Raw genomic sequence first — 19,459 nt, 5'->3', positions numbered from 1 at the left:
TAAGGCAGCATAAAATCACTTATACATTCCTGCTTTTATAGTTCTAATTTGAATGATTTCAAGCTTGTTGGCAGGTTGGTAAACTTGTCTCCTTGCCCAATAAACTCTTCCAATTTAAATCCAATGACAATGTGGACAAAGATTAAATGCATGGACAGGTATTCCAAACTTGCTGCAGAGACTTTTAGTGGCGGAGAGTAAGTTTGAGTATGGTTATTATAGCCACTTCTATTGGTTTGAAATTTGAATGTTTATGTACCACTTTACAACAAGTACAGTTAGATCAGTAATGTAGCATGTACTCAACAAAGCAGTAAATCATTCTTAAGGTTACCATGCCAGGCCAGAAACCGAGCTCTGAGAATGTCAAAACAACATCATAAATAGAGAGGATTATTACAGTTTTGTGTAGCGCTTTACCACACACCGCAACTTCAATTATACACAAACAAGCTAAGAATACTCTCTAAGGCTCGCTGACATAAACACCTCAGCCATCTCAGCTGTTATTGCTGCTCCTTCTGACTTTTTTCTTTATACGACATACAATGTTTGGAGTTTTGCCGACACACTGCAGTAACCTGTCTGCACAGTCGTGCCTGCTTAATACAGATCACCCACTTTCTGTTGCAATGCACAACACTTGTTAATGCGAATATAGAAAACAGTGCAGTAAATCCTGGCTCCTTGTCAGCATCCTGCTAATCATGTCATACATGACACGTGGTTGCCTTTAGGCTAAATTGACTTACATTTGACTTGTCGAGCTTGTAAGGTGTAAAAGCAAACGGTGGTGTGTTAAAACGACCACACTTGTTCTTCAGCTGACATGATGATGCCTCCTCAGTATTAAAAGCTAACATTTCTTACACTTGTTGTATGTGTGTTGTGCCTCAAGACTCAAGATTTGATGCAAGAGATTCTATTATAATATAACAGATAAACAAATTATGGCTTTACATATTAATAATCAAAGATTATAAGGCAGATTTTGAACATTAAATGGTGGCTGTCACAAGCAGATATTGTGTTGTGATCGTGTTGAAATAAAAGTTTAAAAAAGGAAAAAATTGTAATGGGTCAAACACAGCCAAACCTTTGTGCCAAAAAAATGTCATAGAATCAGAAACAGACACCATTTCTGGCCAAGTGTTAGTGCAGAGCAATCTCCAAACTTCTATGTCAAATGCTCAATAAACATGACCAGAATCCTTTGGCAATGCAACTGGACAATCTCCACAAAAAGTCATTTGCCTTGACCTTGATACAAACCTTGATATATAACAGCTCTGCAAGTGATACAGCACATTCTATAGCAAAAAAAATAAATAATAATAAGTGATGAATATGATCAGTGTCTGCTTTTTATTTTCATCGAATCCTGCAAGAGAGAATGCACTTTTGTCTGTGGGAAACTCTAGAGAGAAACATGAGAAACCTGATCAATGACCCTCAGCTACCTGAGATGTGCAACACAAGGAGGAGACATTCAAAGCTGTCCAAATATGACTCATCCCTCTGTGTGTTATCCCACCCCCTTCCTCTTCTATCGCTCTATTCACTCTTTGTATGGATGTCTGGCTTCACTACACTTCAGCAGTCTTCTGGAAATCTCCATTAAGTCACTACAACACAGGCGACCATCGGCAGCAGCCCGACTCCCCTGTGCGCTGCTCAAAGACCAGGAGGCTAAGCCCCCACTCCACCACCACCGCATCTGTAACGCAATCCACACACTCCTATAATCAGGACAAAACAGTCAGGCTACCATGGAAACCAGAAGTTTGTGTCTGAACAACATTCAGCCCCATTTTTTTGTTCTACTCGGGCTCTTTCTAAGGTGAGGTCAGCCATAGAGAGTGGGAGGGGGGAGCACAGAATGCTTTCTTATTGAGGTCAGAGAAGGAGAGTAGAAACACTGTACATATATGCAGCTTTACATGCCGACAAGCAGGCTGTGCTGCTTGTTTCTCTGTCTAACAGCCAGGAGTGCTTCATTAATGAACTCTAAATAAATGTAACAATTGTTTCTTCCGCTCTCAGTCTCAGTCAGACACCTTCTCCCTCCTCAGGCCCATCCTCCACGACAGGAATGTGGGGCATCTTTCACACGCGGGTTGTGGCATCCCTTGTATGGGCAGATGCTGACGGCTGAGCAGGCTTCTCGCTGACGGCTGAGCAGGCTTCTCACTGCCAGCTGACCAATGAAGCCATGTCGTCAATGAACTCCATTTAACCAGTGACGTTAATGTCAGCCCTCATTTTGGCTCTCCCTTAGCGTACACACACAATATCCCTTACACTTAAAAATCCAGCTGAAAATAGATGCAAGGCAAAATATTAACGGGACAGGGACAGTGTCAGCAGAGGATAGAGCAGTACATTTTTCAGTGTTTTTAAACATAAAGATGGGAGTTTTTGAGTTGAGTGTATTAGGCCATTATTGATCAGATAGAAAAAGACTTACAGCATGTCAGGGCAGTTGTCAGGTTTGTCCAAGAGTCCTCCCTCCATGACAAAGCGCAGCACTTGTTCATTAGACAAGCCCTGGTAAGGCTGTTCTGCTAAGGTGGCAATCTCCCACAGCACGACTCCGAATGACCTGCAGCAAAAGTGAAAAAAATTGAATCCATTTCTTTTTTAGTGTCACTTATTTTGAGCGCTGTACCAGAAAAAGCTCAAATCGTCGGTAAGCACATGGTTTATTTCTACGTGACTCTTTGTGTGTCTGCGCATCTTATTATCAGACAATGCAGTTCCCAGCTGTTTCAAAGCTTTTGTAATATTCTGTCAGTTTTGCGGGAAAATAAATCTTGTCAATGCAATTTCAACTTGCGTTAGATATGAAAATAATTACGGCACAGGTGCAACATTGAGCTTTAAGTTCTTTTTCCCCCCACAAATGCTCAAGAGGATTACAGCTGCTTTAAACATTACTGATTCAATTTTCCTCCGATTCTAGACCATAGAAAAAAAACATTTGTTGTTGAAAACTAGGTGTCTGTACATTTAAGGCCTCTTTTTGCACTCTTTTTAACTAGCTTAAATGAGGTTATGCTTTCAACATGAGGACATCGTAATGTCAGCAAAGTATGAAATAGCCATTACTGCTGTAATGGCCATTACTGATGTTATGTTCAGCATAACATCAGTCAGAGGCTGACGGCATCACATCAACCTGACCTTACTCCAATCTTAACTGTGAGGATTGTGTTTATTCACAGACGTCAGTAATGAGTAATGTTTTTGTTACTGAAAATCCCAGGCAATGATTTCAATGGGAATTTTCAAATAATGTTAAACCAATTCGGAATTTCCTCTCTGAAAAATGCTCACTGAGACCACTTAATGAACTGAAATGGCCTTTTGTTGAGTTTGTTTGTCAACATGCAAAAAATGACTTAATTCTTCTGTGATGTATACATGTAAGAAGAAGCCTGATTATAAACTATTTACAATAAATAACACTTCTGTTCAGCCTTACACTAGTCTCCAATGACATCAGTATTAAACTATTCAGGAAAAAAGAATAGTCAGTTCACTTATAAGCAGCCTAATCCCAACACTGTATAAAAATGGATTTAACAGTTACGTGCAGACGGTATTCCTCCTGATCAACAACACCAAAGTCACCGATTCATGAAGCCCAGAATGGGTTGTCTCACACTAAACTGCTGTGCAACATCAAAGAGGATACAGTACACAAGATGTGGAGGTGGGTTTGTGCTGGCACTGCAACCTCTCATTTGTGAACATCTGGAGCAGTTTAAACCCACTCTTAGGGACAAACCCATGGGACACTTTGAGTTGGGAAACAAAAACTTGCAGGGGAGCTTGTAAACATTCAGACTAGCTACAGTAGGGGAAAAAGAAAAAAAAAAAAACTAAAAAAACAGGAATTTCCAAAGAACCAGCTATGGCAGTTAATATTGTTTTGGATATGGCAGGAAGTGCATGTTTAAACAGTAGTGTTAAAAGTCTTATAAAGAACTGTAAACTGTAGGGATCTGTAGGTTTTTTTTTTTTTACAGTTTTGTGAACTATTTTAAGAGTAGCCTCATGCACAGACACAAAATATGCAGGCAGTTCAAGGCCCCTGTACCGAAGTATGTTCATACATGTTCAATGCAGGCTTGGGTTATGTGTTCTCTTACCAAACATCAGACATTGTGGTGAACACGCCATCTTTCAGTGACTCGGGAGACATCCAGCGAACAGGCAGCAGACCCTTTCCTCCTTTTCGGTAGTAATCCGTCTCGTAAATGTCTCTGGTCATGCCAAAATCTGAAGAAGAAATGAAAACAATGGTTAGAAAAACCACTAAATATCACTCACTCAGTGTGTGAGAGGAAGCTCCTCAGAGCTCATCCATTGCCCTCACGCACTCTCTTCCCTCCATCCATCCACATTCAAGATTCCACCGCCTCAAGAATTTACTGAAATCCAAACAGTCATTTTCACAGCCAGCAAAACAGGTTCAGCATTGAGAGGCTGAAGGCGTCACATTAAACCGACCTACCTCCAATCTTCACAGTGAAGTCCTCTGCTACCATGCAGTTCCTGGCAGCCAGGTCTCTGTGAACAAATTTGTTGGCATTTAGGTAAGCCATACCGTCGGCGATTTCCCCTGCCATCTGGATCATCTTTTTGAGTGGGGGTAGGACCTGGCTGGTGCTGTTCTGTGGCACAGCAAGAGGAGAAGAGGAGAGAAGAGGAAGGTTGTGAACAACACAGTCTTCACATCATGTCTGTCTGCTGTTGCACACTATTGGGACAATAGAACAAATGATACAAAACAGTTTGGGGAAACATATGCTGCCATCTAGATTATTATTTAGATGTTATTTTCAGGGAAGGGCCTTATTTATTTCAGCAAGACAATGTCAAACCACAGTTTGCACGAGCATTACACAGGAGTGCTGATCAGCATGCAGACCAGACCAGACCTCTCACATGCTAAAACTTTTTTGAACTTTAAGAAATAAAATATACAACAACGTAAAGCTCGAGCTGTTCAGCAACTGAAATTATACATTAATTGAGAAATTGAAAATAATTTACTCTCAAAACTATAGCAATAGTTCTGCACAAAAGAGTTTTTTAAGAAGTTATGCAACAAAGCCCCCAACCACAGCTAATTCAAACATGCTGCTAACATAAAATTCAACTGATCATATCATTTCCACAACCAGGAAAAACTAAATGAATATATGTAGTCTTTGTACTACTTCAAAGGAAATATAATGCTGTGATGTGCAAGATGTGCAAATCCTTGCCCCTGATTTTCATTTCCATTCCGCATCGTGCCAAGCTATTTATGTATGTGTGTGAGGAATAGATGTTTACTTCTTTGCGCATGGAGCGCAGGTGGCTCTTGAGATCTCCTCGGGTCATCAGCTCCATAATCACCAAGGTTGGCTGTCCCTGAGAGACCACACCCAGCAGCCGCACCTACATAAACAACAACAGTAAAGTCAGCTGCAACAATTTAAAGCTGTGTATCACATCGAGACTGCGCATCTACAGGAAGGAGGTTTTCTTTACATAAGAAAAGACAGAAAATCCTCAAACAGGAAGGCAGTCTGTTTAAACCACAGTCATTTTAGTAGGGTAAACTAATGGGCACACTAGGTTACAGGCAAAAAAAAAAAAAAAAAAAAAAACTGCTCATAATTTCCATCATATATTTGTATTGAAACCTTTGAGCTTCAACTTGCTATGAACTGAACAACCTAATGTTTGGGTTTCAGGCTGTCAGAGCAGCTTTGTAAAAGGAAATCTTGAACACATCACTTTAATGCAGTTAATGAGCCTGCAACCACACTGATGTGAGAACATATAGAATCTCCAAGACACTGCTCCCTGCCTCAAGCTGTAGCTGCCCACTTAAAAAGACTGCACTCAATGCCCAAAATCCTCAAGACTTCTATTTCTCTACACCTATGTAGATTAATTAGAATATAATGATAATTGAAGGCACTGTCTCATTACTGGATTCATTATAAAAGCATTGTTTATTTATAGCCATATACTAATGAACTATCTGTCCTCTCATTCAGAGTGCTAATGGCAATCATTTTATGATGCGTCCATCTTACCACGTGGTGACAGTTGAACTCCTTCATGACGGATGCCTCGTTCAAAAACTCAATCCGCTCCCTCATGCTGGCGGATTCATTGACCGTTTTGATGGCTACTCGTGTGTCTGGTTCATCCTTGATGACACCCTTTGCGATGCCTTCATACACCATGCCAAAGGAGCCCTGACCCAGTTCCTTGTGCATTGTGATCTTCTCTCTGGCCACCTCCCACTCATCTGGGGTGTACACTGGCACAGCAAAAGAGACAGCAGCTTAATACCACATGTTCAAACAAAAATATAATGGTGGAAAATGAAGAAGGTATTTGACAATCTTACTCTCAGTAGCACTGATGTACTCTGGGTTGACAGAAGCATAAAGGACTCCATTCCCAAGTCTGTTGCTGTTCCTGTACACACAAACGCAGCTCAGTGAGCCGACTGACAGCTCTGAATTTGGATGCGATATTCAATTCTCAATAGGAAGTCTACTCTATCCTATAGGGGAATGTTAATGAAAACTGCTATTAACTCTAATTAACATCACACTGATCATTAAGCTTCATGAGCGTAGCAACTTAATCAAGAACGCGGAGGCTGCGTTCACAGAAACACTTGCCTCTTTTTGTTGATGAAGAAGAGAATGGCGGAGAGGCTGGCAATGAATAGCATCACAATGATGGGAATTATGATGACCAAGTAGAATGTAACGCCATCATCTCCTGTCAGGATTACAGGAAAAATGAATCAGCGATAACTCAGGGAGTATTAACATTAAACCTTTCAGTGCTTCTTTTAATAAAGGAGAGGTCTGAATTTACTTTTACGTGGAGACACATAGAAGGAGATGCTTCCTGTCCAGGAGCCGTTTCCTGCCAGAGATGTGGCGCGCACACGAGCAGAGTAGTTTCCCGAGCTCAAGTTGGTCAGGCGAGCTCCTTTGTACTCACGGTACTGGTGCCGCGACACACATCCAAGTTTTTCAGGCTGAGGGAAAAGAAATGCATGCTAAATATTTGTTGAAGATGTTTCAGACTTTCAGTGGCTTTCGTATGTAATGTTTGACAGGCATTGACAATTAATGTGCAGTGTTTGACATTAAAATCAGTTTTATTTTTTATTTTTTATGTTTATGCATCTGCTTTAAATAAAAAGGTTACTTTTGAATCTGAGCTTCAGTTATGGCTATATGAGCATAAACTCTTTGTACCTAATCTAATGCCACAGCATACAATTTACACAAGTTTGGTGAGGAAAATGAAGTCTTCACTGAACAGAAGTAACCAACGATTTGTGTCCAGCAGTTAAGAATTTGAAATTAGCAATATTTGCATATTGATGGCATTTGGACTTGTCAATAATGGAGGACAAGTATATATAAAAAATTACCAGGCATAAATGATTGTGACAAGCTGTCTATTATCTGTGTATAACTAAATTATTAACATCTTTAAGCATGTTTTAATAGAAACAATGTTATACCCTTCGTGGCTCACCTCAGTCCCAAGACGGTACTTGATCTCATACATCAGGATAAGCCCATTGGGCATTGTGGGTTCTTGCCAGTGCAGCAAAACACAGCCCTCGACCTTATCACTCCTCTCAAAGACAACCTTTCCAGGGATATCATCTGCCTTTGCTAGAGAATGGACACAACCACAATATTCTAGGGAACATGCCTTTGCAATCTTATGAAAAGTGTTACAATGCACTGCACCACATTTTCATCATTTCATCATGCGTTCGATTTATTGCATTTCTCACCTGCAGGTTTGGTCCTGGAAAAGACAAAAGCTCCAGCGCTGCAGCGGCCCACCACCTCATTGCAGGCATGGATATCAATACGGTAGACAGTGAAAGGCCGCAGGCTGAGGATCTCTAAGGATTCTGTGAAACTCTTGTCCTCCAAGAAGGGATATTCTATGACAGGAGGAATGCCATCTGTACTGTTATCTCCTGGGCCAAGAGAAGTGTTCCCCCGGTCACCCTCCTGAAACAGAGTGTTGTTTGCAACACCAAAAAGGTCTCTGCGTCGACGGTCCGGTCTGAAATACAGATACACAGATTTATAAAGACACCTGTAAAAGTTGAGCACTGTTAGGATGACAAAAAGACAAACACTGAAGCAGGTGGAGAGCAGATACTTTGTGCGTGTATGTTTTTCTTTTTTTTTGCATGTTCACTTGAGTGTGTGCACACGCCATGTCTCCAGATGTTGTGAAGCACTCCCAGTGGTGCTGTGTAGAAAAATGAGGTCAGACGGATCATTGCAAAGTGGACAGACATAGAGAGGCTGCAAAAAAAGAAAAAACCCTTGAATTAAAAAAAACTAAAGCTGTTGTTCAAATCTTTCTGATCAACTATTTAAGAGTGTGTAAGGCAGACACACTCCAAAAGCTCCAAACCCAAATCATTCTATCATCATAACTGGTCTTCAGCTGTCAAACACATGGCTTTGGGGTAAATGGACACTTAGTATCAGAATGCAGATGATAAGCTACAGAGCCTCCTGGAGCTGCACATCGTCATTACAGAGGACAAACAGGTGGTGACAGCTGTGAATGCAGCACCAGCAGCCACACTTGAGACAAAACAGGGCATCTAATCCAACTGAGAACTCTGCTCGGTAGTCAGCAGAGATAGAAAAGCAGAGTTCTGGTTCCGATTGAGCTGGAAACTAAAAGCTGTACAGATTTAATTATTAAATCAGCTGAATTAGGTTCTAGTAATCGATTGTTTGGTCCATAAATAAATGGTCTGAAAACAGGTAAGAGTCGTCAGACTTTTGAAAACCCCAGAGGATGACAAAAATGCATCTTTGTCTAATGGATGCTCAAAATTCCAAGGGATTTTTAATTGACAGTTAAGTTATTGAAATCCCAGGCTTTTGGCATTTTTTTTGCTTAAAAAACAAATGAACACTCAAAATAGACAGCTGACCTCATGTCAATCAACTAATCCTTCCAGCTTTAATGACAGCATTTCATTAAACAAAAAATATGACAGAGAAAACCTTCAGTAAAGATCATTTTGTGTATAAGCAGACTTACGGGACTAGTGTCCGGACACACACACATATGGTGGGAACGACCAGTCACACTTACATGGCAAAATTCCTCTCTGGCTGTTCTAAACTGTTAATTATTATTATTATTTCTACCTAATTTTTTTGTTTGTTTGTTTGTTTATTTAGTCATTTATTATTATTATTAGTTAGTAGTAGTATTTTTACTAGAATTGGTATTATTGTTGTTGTTGTTAATATACAATCATTGTAAATATTTATAATTTTTTGAGCTACTTGACTAATTTGAATTTCCCTCATTGGGGGATGAATAAAGTATTTTTCTATTCTATTTCTATTTCTATTCTATTCTATTCTAAACTGGTGTAGCCCGGCAAAGTGAAGCCAGACTCGAGTTACTACAGACAATACACCATAAAGGTGAGAAAACTGAGAGCAAAGTACAGATTATAGGAACAGATGCATGAGGGTGATTGACACTGACTGTTAGCCTGTTATAATAGACGTAAAAACAAAAGGGCAGTACTGTCCTAATGGAATAACATTAGAATGGTACATTAGAATCAGAAACAATTCTCATTAGAAGACTTAAACAGGAAGTAACTACTGCTAGTGTCCTCACTTCACCTGGTTAAAAAAAAAAAAAAGAGGCTATGACGAGTAGAGCATAAGTGGAAACACAGAAGTAAGTGAAAGGTCTCTGGATATGATGAAAGAAGAGGTCATTTCCACTGACTCCTTATCAGTTCACCTGCGTCTATTCATCCTGACCTATGACAATGATTACAGTAAATAAACACTCCTGTTGGCTGTTGACAGGTTTTTCATAGTCCTACAAGGTCTACTAAACAGACAACACCAGCCGCTCTCTTTGTTAGGCAACCCCATTTCCTCTCGTAACTCAGTCTGCCTTCAGTACTTTCAGTCTGTCCTCTAGTGCTGATCGGGCTCTTCCCTCACTCATTTAAATTCCAGATGGATTCACTGTACATTTCCTGGCAGCTGTCTCGCTCCAGACAAGAAAAAACAAAGGAAAAAAAGAATGCCTCTGACAAAGAGAGCGTGTGTGAGGAGGTGTAGAGGTGTAGAGTGGAGCGCTGGGTCGAGGGGGACAAAATGGATAACATATCCTCCTCTCTCTGTTTCTGTTTTCATGCACCTTCTTTCCCCTCATCCTGGGTCAAAACCATGAACTATTGTTTGAAGAAGAAAAAAATCCCCATTTTAAAAAAAGTTTTCAAGGCTTTTCCTGGCAGTGGTTTAAAATTATGCCGGCTGTGTAACATAAACTGGCTGAGTCCTTTTCTAGAGGTCAGGGATGTGCCCGTTTCTTAGACAGCTATCTGATTAAAATTAAGGACAGCCAGCGAGAGGAAGAGGACATATGTGAATTCATTTATAACAGAAAGCTGCATTTTAACAGTTTTCCTGCAGAGACTTTCATCCAACTTCACGAGTTTACTGAAAGGAAAGACGCTGTAACACTACTTGAATAAATGGTCTCCAGATCTTCATCGTTTAAAGATTTTGATTTATAAAATATAAGCAAGAGGTTTATTTAATTCATCCCAATGAACCTTTACAAGAAAGAAACAAAAGCATTAGAGTCAAATGAAACATACGTAACCATGTGCAAGTTAAATGATAACAAAACACAAATGTCAGTCCCTGTTTTCAAGAACAAAAGCCTAAGTGATTAGTGTCCAGTCAAACGAGGCCCTTCAGACGCTTTAATCACATCTCTCTCATGGGTTTGTTTGTGTCGCCTAAATTGCTGCCTGTTCTAACGTCCTCTATGCCACTGCTGCCACAGCAACAGAAAGCCACAAGAGTGCTAAGAAGGCTTTGGATCCTGCTCAGCAGGTCCCTTCAACTGTTCCACCCAACAAAAGGTCTGAAGCAGGCCTGCCCAGCCCCCCATCTGGTTCGTCTACGCCCCAATGCCCCAATGTTCGGATCCTGTCGGCTCCACAGAGGAGCCGGTGAATCCAGGGCACCACCCAAGCCCTTGTTATGACCCCTCAAGGCAAACAAGTGCAGCTTTTTGATGGCCAACTCCATCAAGAGCTTAGAAGCACTTCAAGCAGATTACTGTGTAGTCAGTGATACTCCCCCCCTCTGTTTAACTGTACCTTGGCAAAAAAATGGCATTGTGGAGGAAGTTCTCAAAAACTTTTAGGAAGACACGGTCATCCTTCTCTCTGTCCTTTTCTTCAGGCGTCTTCTGGCAAGCACAGCAAGTACCCTGCTCCGCCCCAGCCAAGTCTGACTTGGTGGGCTTTGTGCCGTCTTCCATGTCTGTGAGCTCTGTCGCTGGGATGTGAATTGGGATCTTCAACTCTGTTTGAGAAATCAAACAAGAAACCAGCTTAACTTTGCGCAAGGGTTTAAAACCTGGTAATTCTGTCAAAACAATCAAATGTTTCCTAATTAATAGGCTATATGTCATTTGTGTCATGCTTTAGTACAAAAACTGAAGTGTAAGAACACATTTCCTACTATTTCCAGCCTTTTAATGCCAAGTTAGACAAAACGGCAGCTGGACATTGTAACTTTTACACATTCTGAAATTTACAACTCATAAGCCGGGAAATTAAGATACTAAAATATGCTTGTTGTTTTGTGAAATCTAATAATGTGATGTGTAATAACACAGACCTTTGGAGCAGTAGTTGTGTTGGTAGAGCTCTCTGTCCTCAGGCTGCTGCTGCCAGCGCACCAAGTAGTAAGTCAGATTGCCATTGGGAAAGACTGGAGGTGACCACTTCACAACCAGCTTGGTTGAAGAGTTGGCATATGCACGGGCATCTTTGGGCACTGACGGCACTGAACAGAACAAAAGTCATGTCATGCAACCGTTACGTCTGAATCACTGGTTACTTATAAACAGGACGAACAGGACGGTGGTCCGGCTTACGTGATGGGTGTGTGCGAATATAAATAATATCACTCTTTGCCCCAGTGACATGTTTGTTCAACTGCAGGGCAGTAGCCTTCACAAAAATAGCATACTGGGTCCACGGCTTAAGTTGTTGAAGAGACATTTTTGGGTCTGCGTTTTCATCCTGAGGAAGATCAACATCCACCAGATGCCAGCTGTTTGAGCCACAACCATCTTGGCCATCAAACTCTGTGATGTTCTGGAAAGGTCTGGAAAAGACAAAAATCATGGCTGTGCATTGATACAAAGGACTTAATTAAGGAATGATCGTATCTATCTTTTGAAAAAAGAAAACTAACTAAATATAAATCTAGATTGTGCTGAATATTTTCCCATCATTAAAACATACATATTTTATATGATTCACAATCATGTGTCCCCCAAGGATGGAGAATACATTTTGTTAATTTTTTTTTAGATAAGAACATCGGGCTGGTAATCCAACCAAGATCTTAAACGACAAGCAGGCACATATGTTGTAATGGTGTTCTTAAAGAGGATGATTCATACATAGAAAAAAAAAAAAAAAAAAAACTTGTAATGGTGAGCTGAAGTTGCATCAAATGAATGAAATTGATCTGAGAACCTAACACTGTCTTTGGAATAAAGCAGTCAAATGTGTACACATATAATAGCATTGTGTTCTGTACTTCAGGTTCACAACAGGAGGTTCATACATTCTATATCTGTTGTGCCACTGTTATGTTCGACACTCTATTAAATAATTAAGAAGTCAGTCATGCCCGAGTACTCACGACTCCTTGTAGTAGACTGTGAAGCTGATAAGATTCTGGGTTTCATTGTCCGGGGACTGGTAGCGCTCCCATGTCAGCTCGATTGTATGACTTGTTGTGATGTTTGACTTGAACTTCAAGATATGACTTTCACCTGTGATGACAGAGAAGGCTCCCCTATGAGACTATATTTCAACTGGCAGACACATATGTGTGCAAGTGTCTGTGCACAAATGAGCAAATTTGTAACTTTTCCTTCTTTGAGTAAAGCGTGTGCAGGATACTAATATGCTATTCTATTGGACAACGGGTTAGGCTTCGCTTTTGAGTTTGGCGCAGTTTGTTTTGGAGTTGGCATCTGCTGCTCGAGTGCAACACCCAGTGGTTTGTCTAAGGCTGCACGTTACATCTTTAAAAGTACAGTATCTGGAACTATGTTTTGCATAAAGAGATTTACCATAGATACATCAGACATGTACAATATGAGTAAAAATGTGTTTGGAACATTAGAACTTTTCAGAAAATCTTTCCAAGTGTGTGTAACATAGGCTCTTTAATATTACATTTCATGCTCTATGAATGCACACGTGATGACAAACATTTATACTTACAGCTAGCTCTATCACCATTGTTGCTGAAATCACCCAACTCTGGCTTCACAGCGATGCCCGTCTTTTCCCACATCGTATGGATCTCAGACATGCAAAGTTTGGGGTTCCCTCGGAAAAAGAGACGTCCAGCACTAATAGTAAGGTTGTGTTGACTCCAGTCCCACAAGAATTGCAGATTTTGGTTGTTGACAGCGGAGACTGAATACATGCTGATAATGGGGAGAAAATCAGCAGATGGTTAAAAACAATGTCACATACTGCTGACCGATATGTTTTTTTTTTTCCTATTCTTTTTTTTTAAAATAAGACATGGACATGTTTAATGCAAGTTGAAAGCGTCAGAAATTAGGTTAAAAGTTTTTTGGGTTTTTTCAAGCACAAATAGAAGTGGAGACCAAGTGGGCTGAGGCTTGATTGTCTGTCTGACAATGTGCATTTATACAGAGGACATGAAACAGAAACAGTGTCGTGTTAAAACCCTTCGGTTCAGCAGTCCAAGCAGAGCACCTCCAGAGAGAAGGGAATGTCTGCCATCCTCAACAGCATTCCTACGAGTGAAACTTAACCCTGGGAGAAACGATAACAAGAAGGGCGAAAGGCTTTCCCATGACCCCTTCGGACAAGAAAAAAAAAGAAAGAAACTTTCCATCGTATCTCAGACTGCTGCTGATATAGAAGCGTAAAAACTTGTACATCTGAGACTTTCCTCTCAGCTTTGTAGCCACAGTCACTCATCTGGCTCGTCCATTTTAAAAGGATACCACGCTATCTAGAAACACACACCTCAACACTGAGAAATCTTAAAACTATATGCTTGCTGCTTGTGTCCTCCAATTTCCAATCACTGCACACATACATGCATACATTCACACAGATGAAAAGAGCAGACAAGCCCTACTTTTCGATCAGTTCCTGCCCATTGATGTAACGGAGGCTCTTGAGGAAGGACAGTGAGCCAAGTGCGTGGGAGTGTCGAATCTTCACATAGCCCGTCACTGTCTGGATCAATCCCATGAAGCTCTCCAGCTCAGAGGCTATATTATCTGTGGCAAGGAGATAAAATGCACACACAATCACAAAGACATAAAGATAAAAGAAAAAAAATCTGAAACAATTCCAGATCTCTGCAGCTATTTTGAAATACAGACTAGCTTTTAATGCAAATGTCCCAACTGTATGGGCTCCAAATATATGTGGAGATTGCATTTTCAGCCACCCTGTAAACTGAGCAGCATTATAGCATAATGTGATAATTGCGTTAGAGTATCTGCATCCTACCAGCTTAGTCCACATGGCCCCTCTGTTACCATTATCTCTCTAATCACAATAATTGCAGGGCAGTCAAGTGCAATGTACAGTAGTAAAGGATTACTATAGGCGTATTGTAGGGTAGGCTGTAGCCAAGTTTAATATTCTGTTGATTTGTGTGTACCAGTTTGAGAGCAGAGAACTGCTAGTGTGTATAATCTGCTTAGTTGCTGAGGTAGCTTAGCTCTGTAAAAATTCCTGGAATGTACTGTCGTGGCGCTAAAAGCAAGCTCTCTCTGCACAGATTCACTCACTTCCACGACGGATGTTGATGTCCAGATTGCCTTCGATGACAGTGCAGTCCCTCAGGGACTGAGCAGCATCCACAGAGTCGATGACAGGAGACGTGCAGACCTTGTCGCACAGGCCGTTGCAAGCACTGCACAGCATGCTGCACAGAACAGAGGCAGAAAAAACAAGCGAATGAGAAAGTGAAGTCTAAAAGAAAAGTAGAGCTAAATCTACCTAAATGTTCTACCTTGCCCCAAAATAATTAGCCTTCTCCTCAGCTACCAAGCAGTCCAGAGAATTCATGCAAACAAATTCATGACGTGATACAAGGTCACTTCTCACACGAACAGTTTAATCTTTTATGAGGCTTGAACTGAACTGTTTCGTGAGAGAGTGAGTCACTGTATTGACAACAGTCTATGGCCAAAAGCGCATTCAGCAAAAGACAATTTGAATCGAAACTTTGAGACTAATGAAAGAGACAAACAGTAAAAAATAAAAATAAAAATAAAGTTTTCTTATCCTAAATTGGCATCAAACAAAGGACATGTTAGTAAAGAGTGTCTCAACTGGAACCTCTGAGTACTCGTCTGTAAAATCTACCAGTGGAGTTTGAAAACAAGGTGCTGTTTTCTAGAACATTTCACTTAATAGTCTGGGAAGTCTAAACATGAATCATTTATGGTCCCACATGCTCTTAACCTCTTACACTTCCAGTTTTGGGACCTACTTTAAGAAAAGAAACGTGTGGAGAGCGAGGTCAGGTTTAGTTCAACTCAAGGATGCTTCATACAAAATAATTCATTATGCATAAGTACACGGTGAATAAAAGCGGCTTCACTGCATGTGAATGCTGAAATATAAACACAGCAATTTAGCCAAGAAGTAATACCAGGACCTGTGGTCCTCCCTGTAAAAAGGATCAGGTTATGACCTCATACAGATTCAAATGCAGAATATTAGAGAAAAGTAGTTAAACCTCAAGAAACTTATGATACAAGTGAAATTTTCATTTCAATACGGGTCATTAGGAGCTATTCCTTTGTTTTGGACACAGGGTGTTTAATCTCGCATAGCATTTTCTAATAGTTTTTCAATCAGGACCCAAACTCGGACCCGAAGGGCATGTCCTTACCGATTAGTATCGTTGCGCGTGAAACCAGAGGGACAGTCGGGCATACATTCCCCTCCATGGATGACGAAGTGTGTGTCGCCGGACAGGTGCACCTGGGAGCACAGCTCCATGGTGATGCAGCGCCAGCCTTCAAACTTGTATGTGTCCAGCGGACAGTCAGGCACACAACGATCATCGTGGAAGTAGTGGAGGCAGGCGGAGCAGGCCATGTCATTGTTAGGTTCGGTGCAGCTGCCCAGACACTGGCTGTGGCAACACTCTCCCTTCTCTGTACAGGCAAGCGTGCAGTGATCTGGACAAACTGAGACAGAGAGAGAAACAGAGGGAAGTGTAAACCGTCGTGTTACTTTCATTTATTTTCTCTAGTATTTAAGTGGCATTTGTTTCAGACTAAAATCAAGAAGCAAAATGTCAGAAACATAAAATGCTGTGATCTCTAATGCAAAGACAGAGTCAGTTCCTCATTCAAGCATCAGGCACCAGCACTCAGATCAACACAAAGACACAGAAAAACAACTGAACATGTGTGAAATGACTGAACCTCAGTCATGTTCAGCTGAGGAAAGAAAGCCAATAGGCTCATTATCTGGAGTTTGATTTGTTGAAAAGAGAAAAAAATTCAGAGATGGCACCACACAAAAACTCTGCATCCAACTTGAGCGAGCCTGAACAAGTTCTCTGATTGAGAACTCAATTACAAATCTGCCTGTGGTAAGAGCCAGTAGCCGTGTTCATGTTGGCTCAGATGCACATCTTACAATAAATTTAAGAATATTTAATTAAATTCTTATTTTATGTTTTAGTTGTATTTGTTGATGCATTCTATTTTAGGATCCAATATAAAGTCATAGATCTCACGGATCTTGTTATAATCCATTTAGCTTGTGCTTTCATTTCAAGTAGATTTCATTGAAGCCTCTGATAGCAGACCAGAACGATAAAAATATGTTGTTTTTCTGCTTCATATGTAACATATCTAAAAACAGTTATCTGGTTTAACAAGTGAGCAAAATGTGTGTGCACTTTCACTGTGTACCTGTATATATATGTATATATCCCAAACCACATTACACACTTGCAACCTATTGAATTTGCTTTTTAATGCTCATACTGTTCAGATTATTAAACTCTCAGTTAGTCACAGTGCTGCACTGCTCTGTATTGTAATGACTGCATTTCTAATGCTTTGCTCATCCCTTTTAAAAACATGGGTGGTTGTGTGGAGGGTGAATGTTAGAAACACACTTCATGGGAACTGATTTACTGTCACATCTGTGAATGAGCGTGCACAAGTATAATTTTGGACATAAGCACCATGTAAATAAAAATGTCATTTTTGAGAACAAAAGATATTCTTTACAATCTGTCGTTTTGGGGCTGTAAATGCAAAAAGAAATGTCCAATGGAGAGAGAAAAACAGAAGAAACGAGAGCTTCCAGGGTTGAAAGTCAAAAGGAAGTATTTTACAAAAGCTGCAGAGCAGAGCTTGCTTCACTTTAAGGAGTCACATCTTATATTATTAAACCCAATCATCTATTCTTCAGGAAGAAACAAATTCCTGTGACTACATGTATGCCCACGTTTTGTTCCTAAGCCAAGCTGACAACCAAAAAGCTGCTTAAATCATCTTTGTCATCACGGTTTAGAAAACAATGCATTCTTTTATCTCATTGTTATTCAGCTTTAATGGAAAAAAGACCATTGCTGCTTTAATCAAACTCCTTCTCCCATTATCACTAGAGAATTGAAGAAAGAAAAGCGGGCATCTTCCCAGGCTGAGAGAAAATCACAATATAAGTGTGTGGGGTGTTTCAAATTAAGCTTGAGCAACAGGACTATTGAGAAGCTCCTCACTGTTTACTGGGCATCTCCAAGAAACCAAAACATTGAACAATATGTTACCAATAACTCAAGGCATTTTCCCACTGCTTGGCACAAATAGTATAGTTGACGGATTCTGCACGCTGAAAAATATGATAATTAATGAATCCTCCTTCATCACCAGACCTTCAAGAGCCAAGCTTTGACACAGAAAGAGACAGTTATCAGAAGTGCTTGTTCATGTAATAAACGCACAGTAAACACAGGTAAGTGCTTGTTAAGTAAATAAAAAAGCGAATGATTCCAACTGTAAGCTGATCTTGAGGCACAGCAGACGGGGGTGTCCTATTTTCAGAGTCCACATCAGAAAAGCATCTGGTTTACACGGTTTGCACATGTGGATTTACATGACTGATGATGGATTTTCTACTAATGAATGCTCATGGAGATAAAGCGCTGCTCTGGGAAATGCTGGATCAAACGTCCATGTTTCTTTGGGGAACATACGTAATATTAAATCTGTTAGAGTTTGTTCCTAAATCTGCTTTATCTGCATAGCAGAAACTGTGCAAAAACAAATCTAACTGGCCTGCACACACCGTCCATAGTTTGGAGCCTTGACTGTTTACTATTTATTGTTATGTTCTTTGTTATTGCTGCAGGACAAATGTTTCCACATGGGCAATAAGAATGAACTACACTGAACTGAACTCAAATAAGAGGCACAGCACTTCTGGTTCCTTAGCAACTGCATCCTTGTGCAGGCCAGAGCTGTAGGAAATCAACACAATCTCCCTTATGCATGTTATCCTTTACAGGTGGGTGACAACAACCTTTATCTAAGTAACTTCAGTCATCCTCTCACATTGTTGGAGCACACAGAATCAAAGATAAGTGTCCTTGTGTGAGGCTTGCATGTGAATGTTGCATGTGAAAGGAAAAGGAAATTAAACACAGGCTTTGGAGTATTTTGTTTTATTTGTACAGTTTTAAACTGTGAAATGACTGTGAACAAAATGACAAGTCTTTCATTTTGTTTTACAGAACATATGTGCAGGAAAAGAATGCAATGGTGCACTACAGCAATGCTGCAGAGCCAACACATACTCCCACGGTGCCAACGTCAGTTTCACTTTACCAGGCAAGGACACTGATCACTCCCACTCCTGAAAGTTTCTCAAATATTTGCCATTCCCTCTTACATTTGGTCAAATCTAATAGTGCAGATGAGATGAAATTCCTTCAAGATTCTTTGAAAGATAAACTGACAACTTCTTGTAAAATTGCATCTTGTACAGTAAATCTAATGCAATATATTAGTTGTTTATTTTAATTTGTTTTAGACAGACCGTAAAATCGCACAACAATCACTGTCGAGAGGAACGTTTTCACAGCGACAAAAGCAAGAAGGTAGCTCCATGGCCTTTTCTGTGCTACGTGAAGCTGCACACTACGCACATGCTCTGTCCATACAGGAGCCGAGTAGCTCTGTGGTACGTAGTGTTAACCAACTATTTTGGATCTGGTCCAAAGCAAATGGCAAAGATCTTTTTTTAAAACTACAGCATCAAATG

General features: G+C 40.4%; 1 protein-coding gene across 1 annotated transcript in view; it reads right to left on the bottom strand.

The window, feature by feature from the left end:
- Nucleotides 1-19,459, bottom strand: part of igf1ra (insulin-like growth factor 1a receptor) — a 72,137-nt gene that overhangs the window by 2,958 nt on the left and 49,720 nt on the right. The window contains exons 3-20 of the mRNA XM_075469794.1: nucleotides 16,065-16,365; nucleotides 14,953-15,089; nucleotides 14,289-14,433; nucleotides 13,391-13,599; nucleotides 12,801-12,933; nucleotides 12,022-12,254; nucleotides 11,763-11,930; nucleotides 11,237-11,444; nucleotides 7,844-8,124; nucleotides 7,576-7,718; nucleotides 6,901-7,066; nucleotides 6,699-6,801; nucleotides 6,419-6,489; nucleotides 6,099-6,328; nucleotides 5,347-5,451; nucleotides 4,520-4,679; nucleotides 4,155-4,284; nucleotides 2,468-2,602 (exon numbers count right to left, since the gene is read on the bottom strand). Coding sequence (XP_075325909.1) covers nucleotides 2,468-2,602; nucleotides 4,155-4,284; nucleotides 4,520-4,679; nucleotides 5,347-5,451; nucleotides 6,099-6,328; nucleotides 6,419-6,489; nucleotides 6,699-6,801; nucleotides 6,901-7,066; nucleotides 7,576-7,718; nucleotides 7,844-8,124; nucleotides 11,237-11,444; nucleotides 11,763-11,930; nucleotides 12,022-12,254; nucleotides 12,801-12,933; nucleotides 13,391-13,599; nucleotides 14,289-14,433; nucleotides 14,953-15,089; nucleotides 16,065-16,365 — 3,058 coding nt within the window. The remainder of the gene's footprint in view (nucleotides 1-2,467; nucleotides 2,603-4,154; nucleotides 4,285-4,519; nucleotides 4,680-5,346; nucleotides 5,452-6,098; nucleotides 6,329-6,418; nucleotides 6,490-6,698; nucleotides 6,802-6,900; nucleotides 7,067-7,575; nucleotides 7,719-7,843; nucleotides 8,125-11,236; nucleotides 11,445-11,762; nucleotides 11,931-12,021; nucleotides 12,255-12,800; nucleotides 12,934-13,390; nucleotides 13,600-14,288; nucleotides 14,434-14,952; nucleotides 15,090-16,064; nucleotides 16,366-19,459) is intronic.

Source organism: Odontesthes bonariensis, chromosome 7 (assembly GCF_027942865.1).
Source record: "Odontesthes bonariensis isolate fOdoBon6 chromosome 7, fOdoBon6.hap1, whole genome shotgun sequence".
Taxonomy (NCBI): domain Eukaryota; kingdom Metazoa; phylum Chordata; class Actinopteri; order Atheriniformes; family Atherinopsidae; genus Odontesthes; species Odontesthes bonariensis.
The sequence above is the reverse complement of the archived record's forward strand: the minus strand, read 5'-3'. Positions and strand labels throughout refer to the sequence as shown.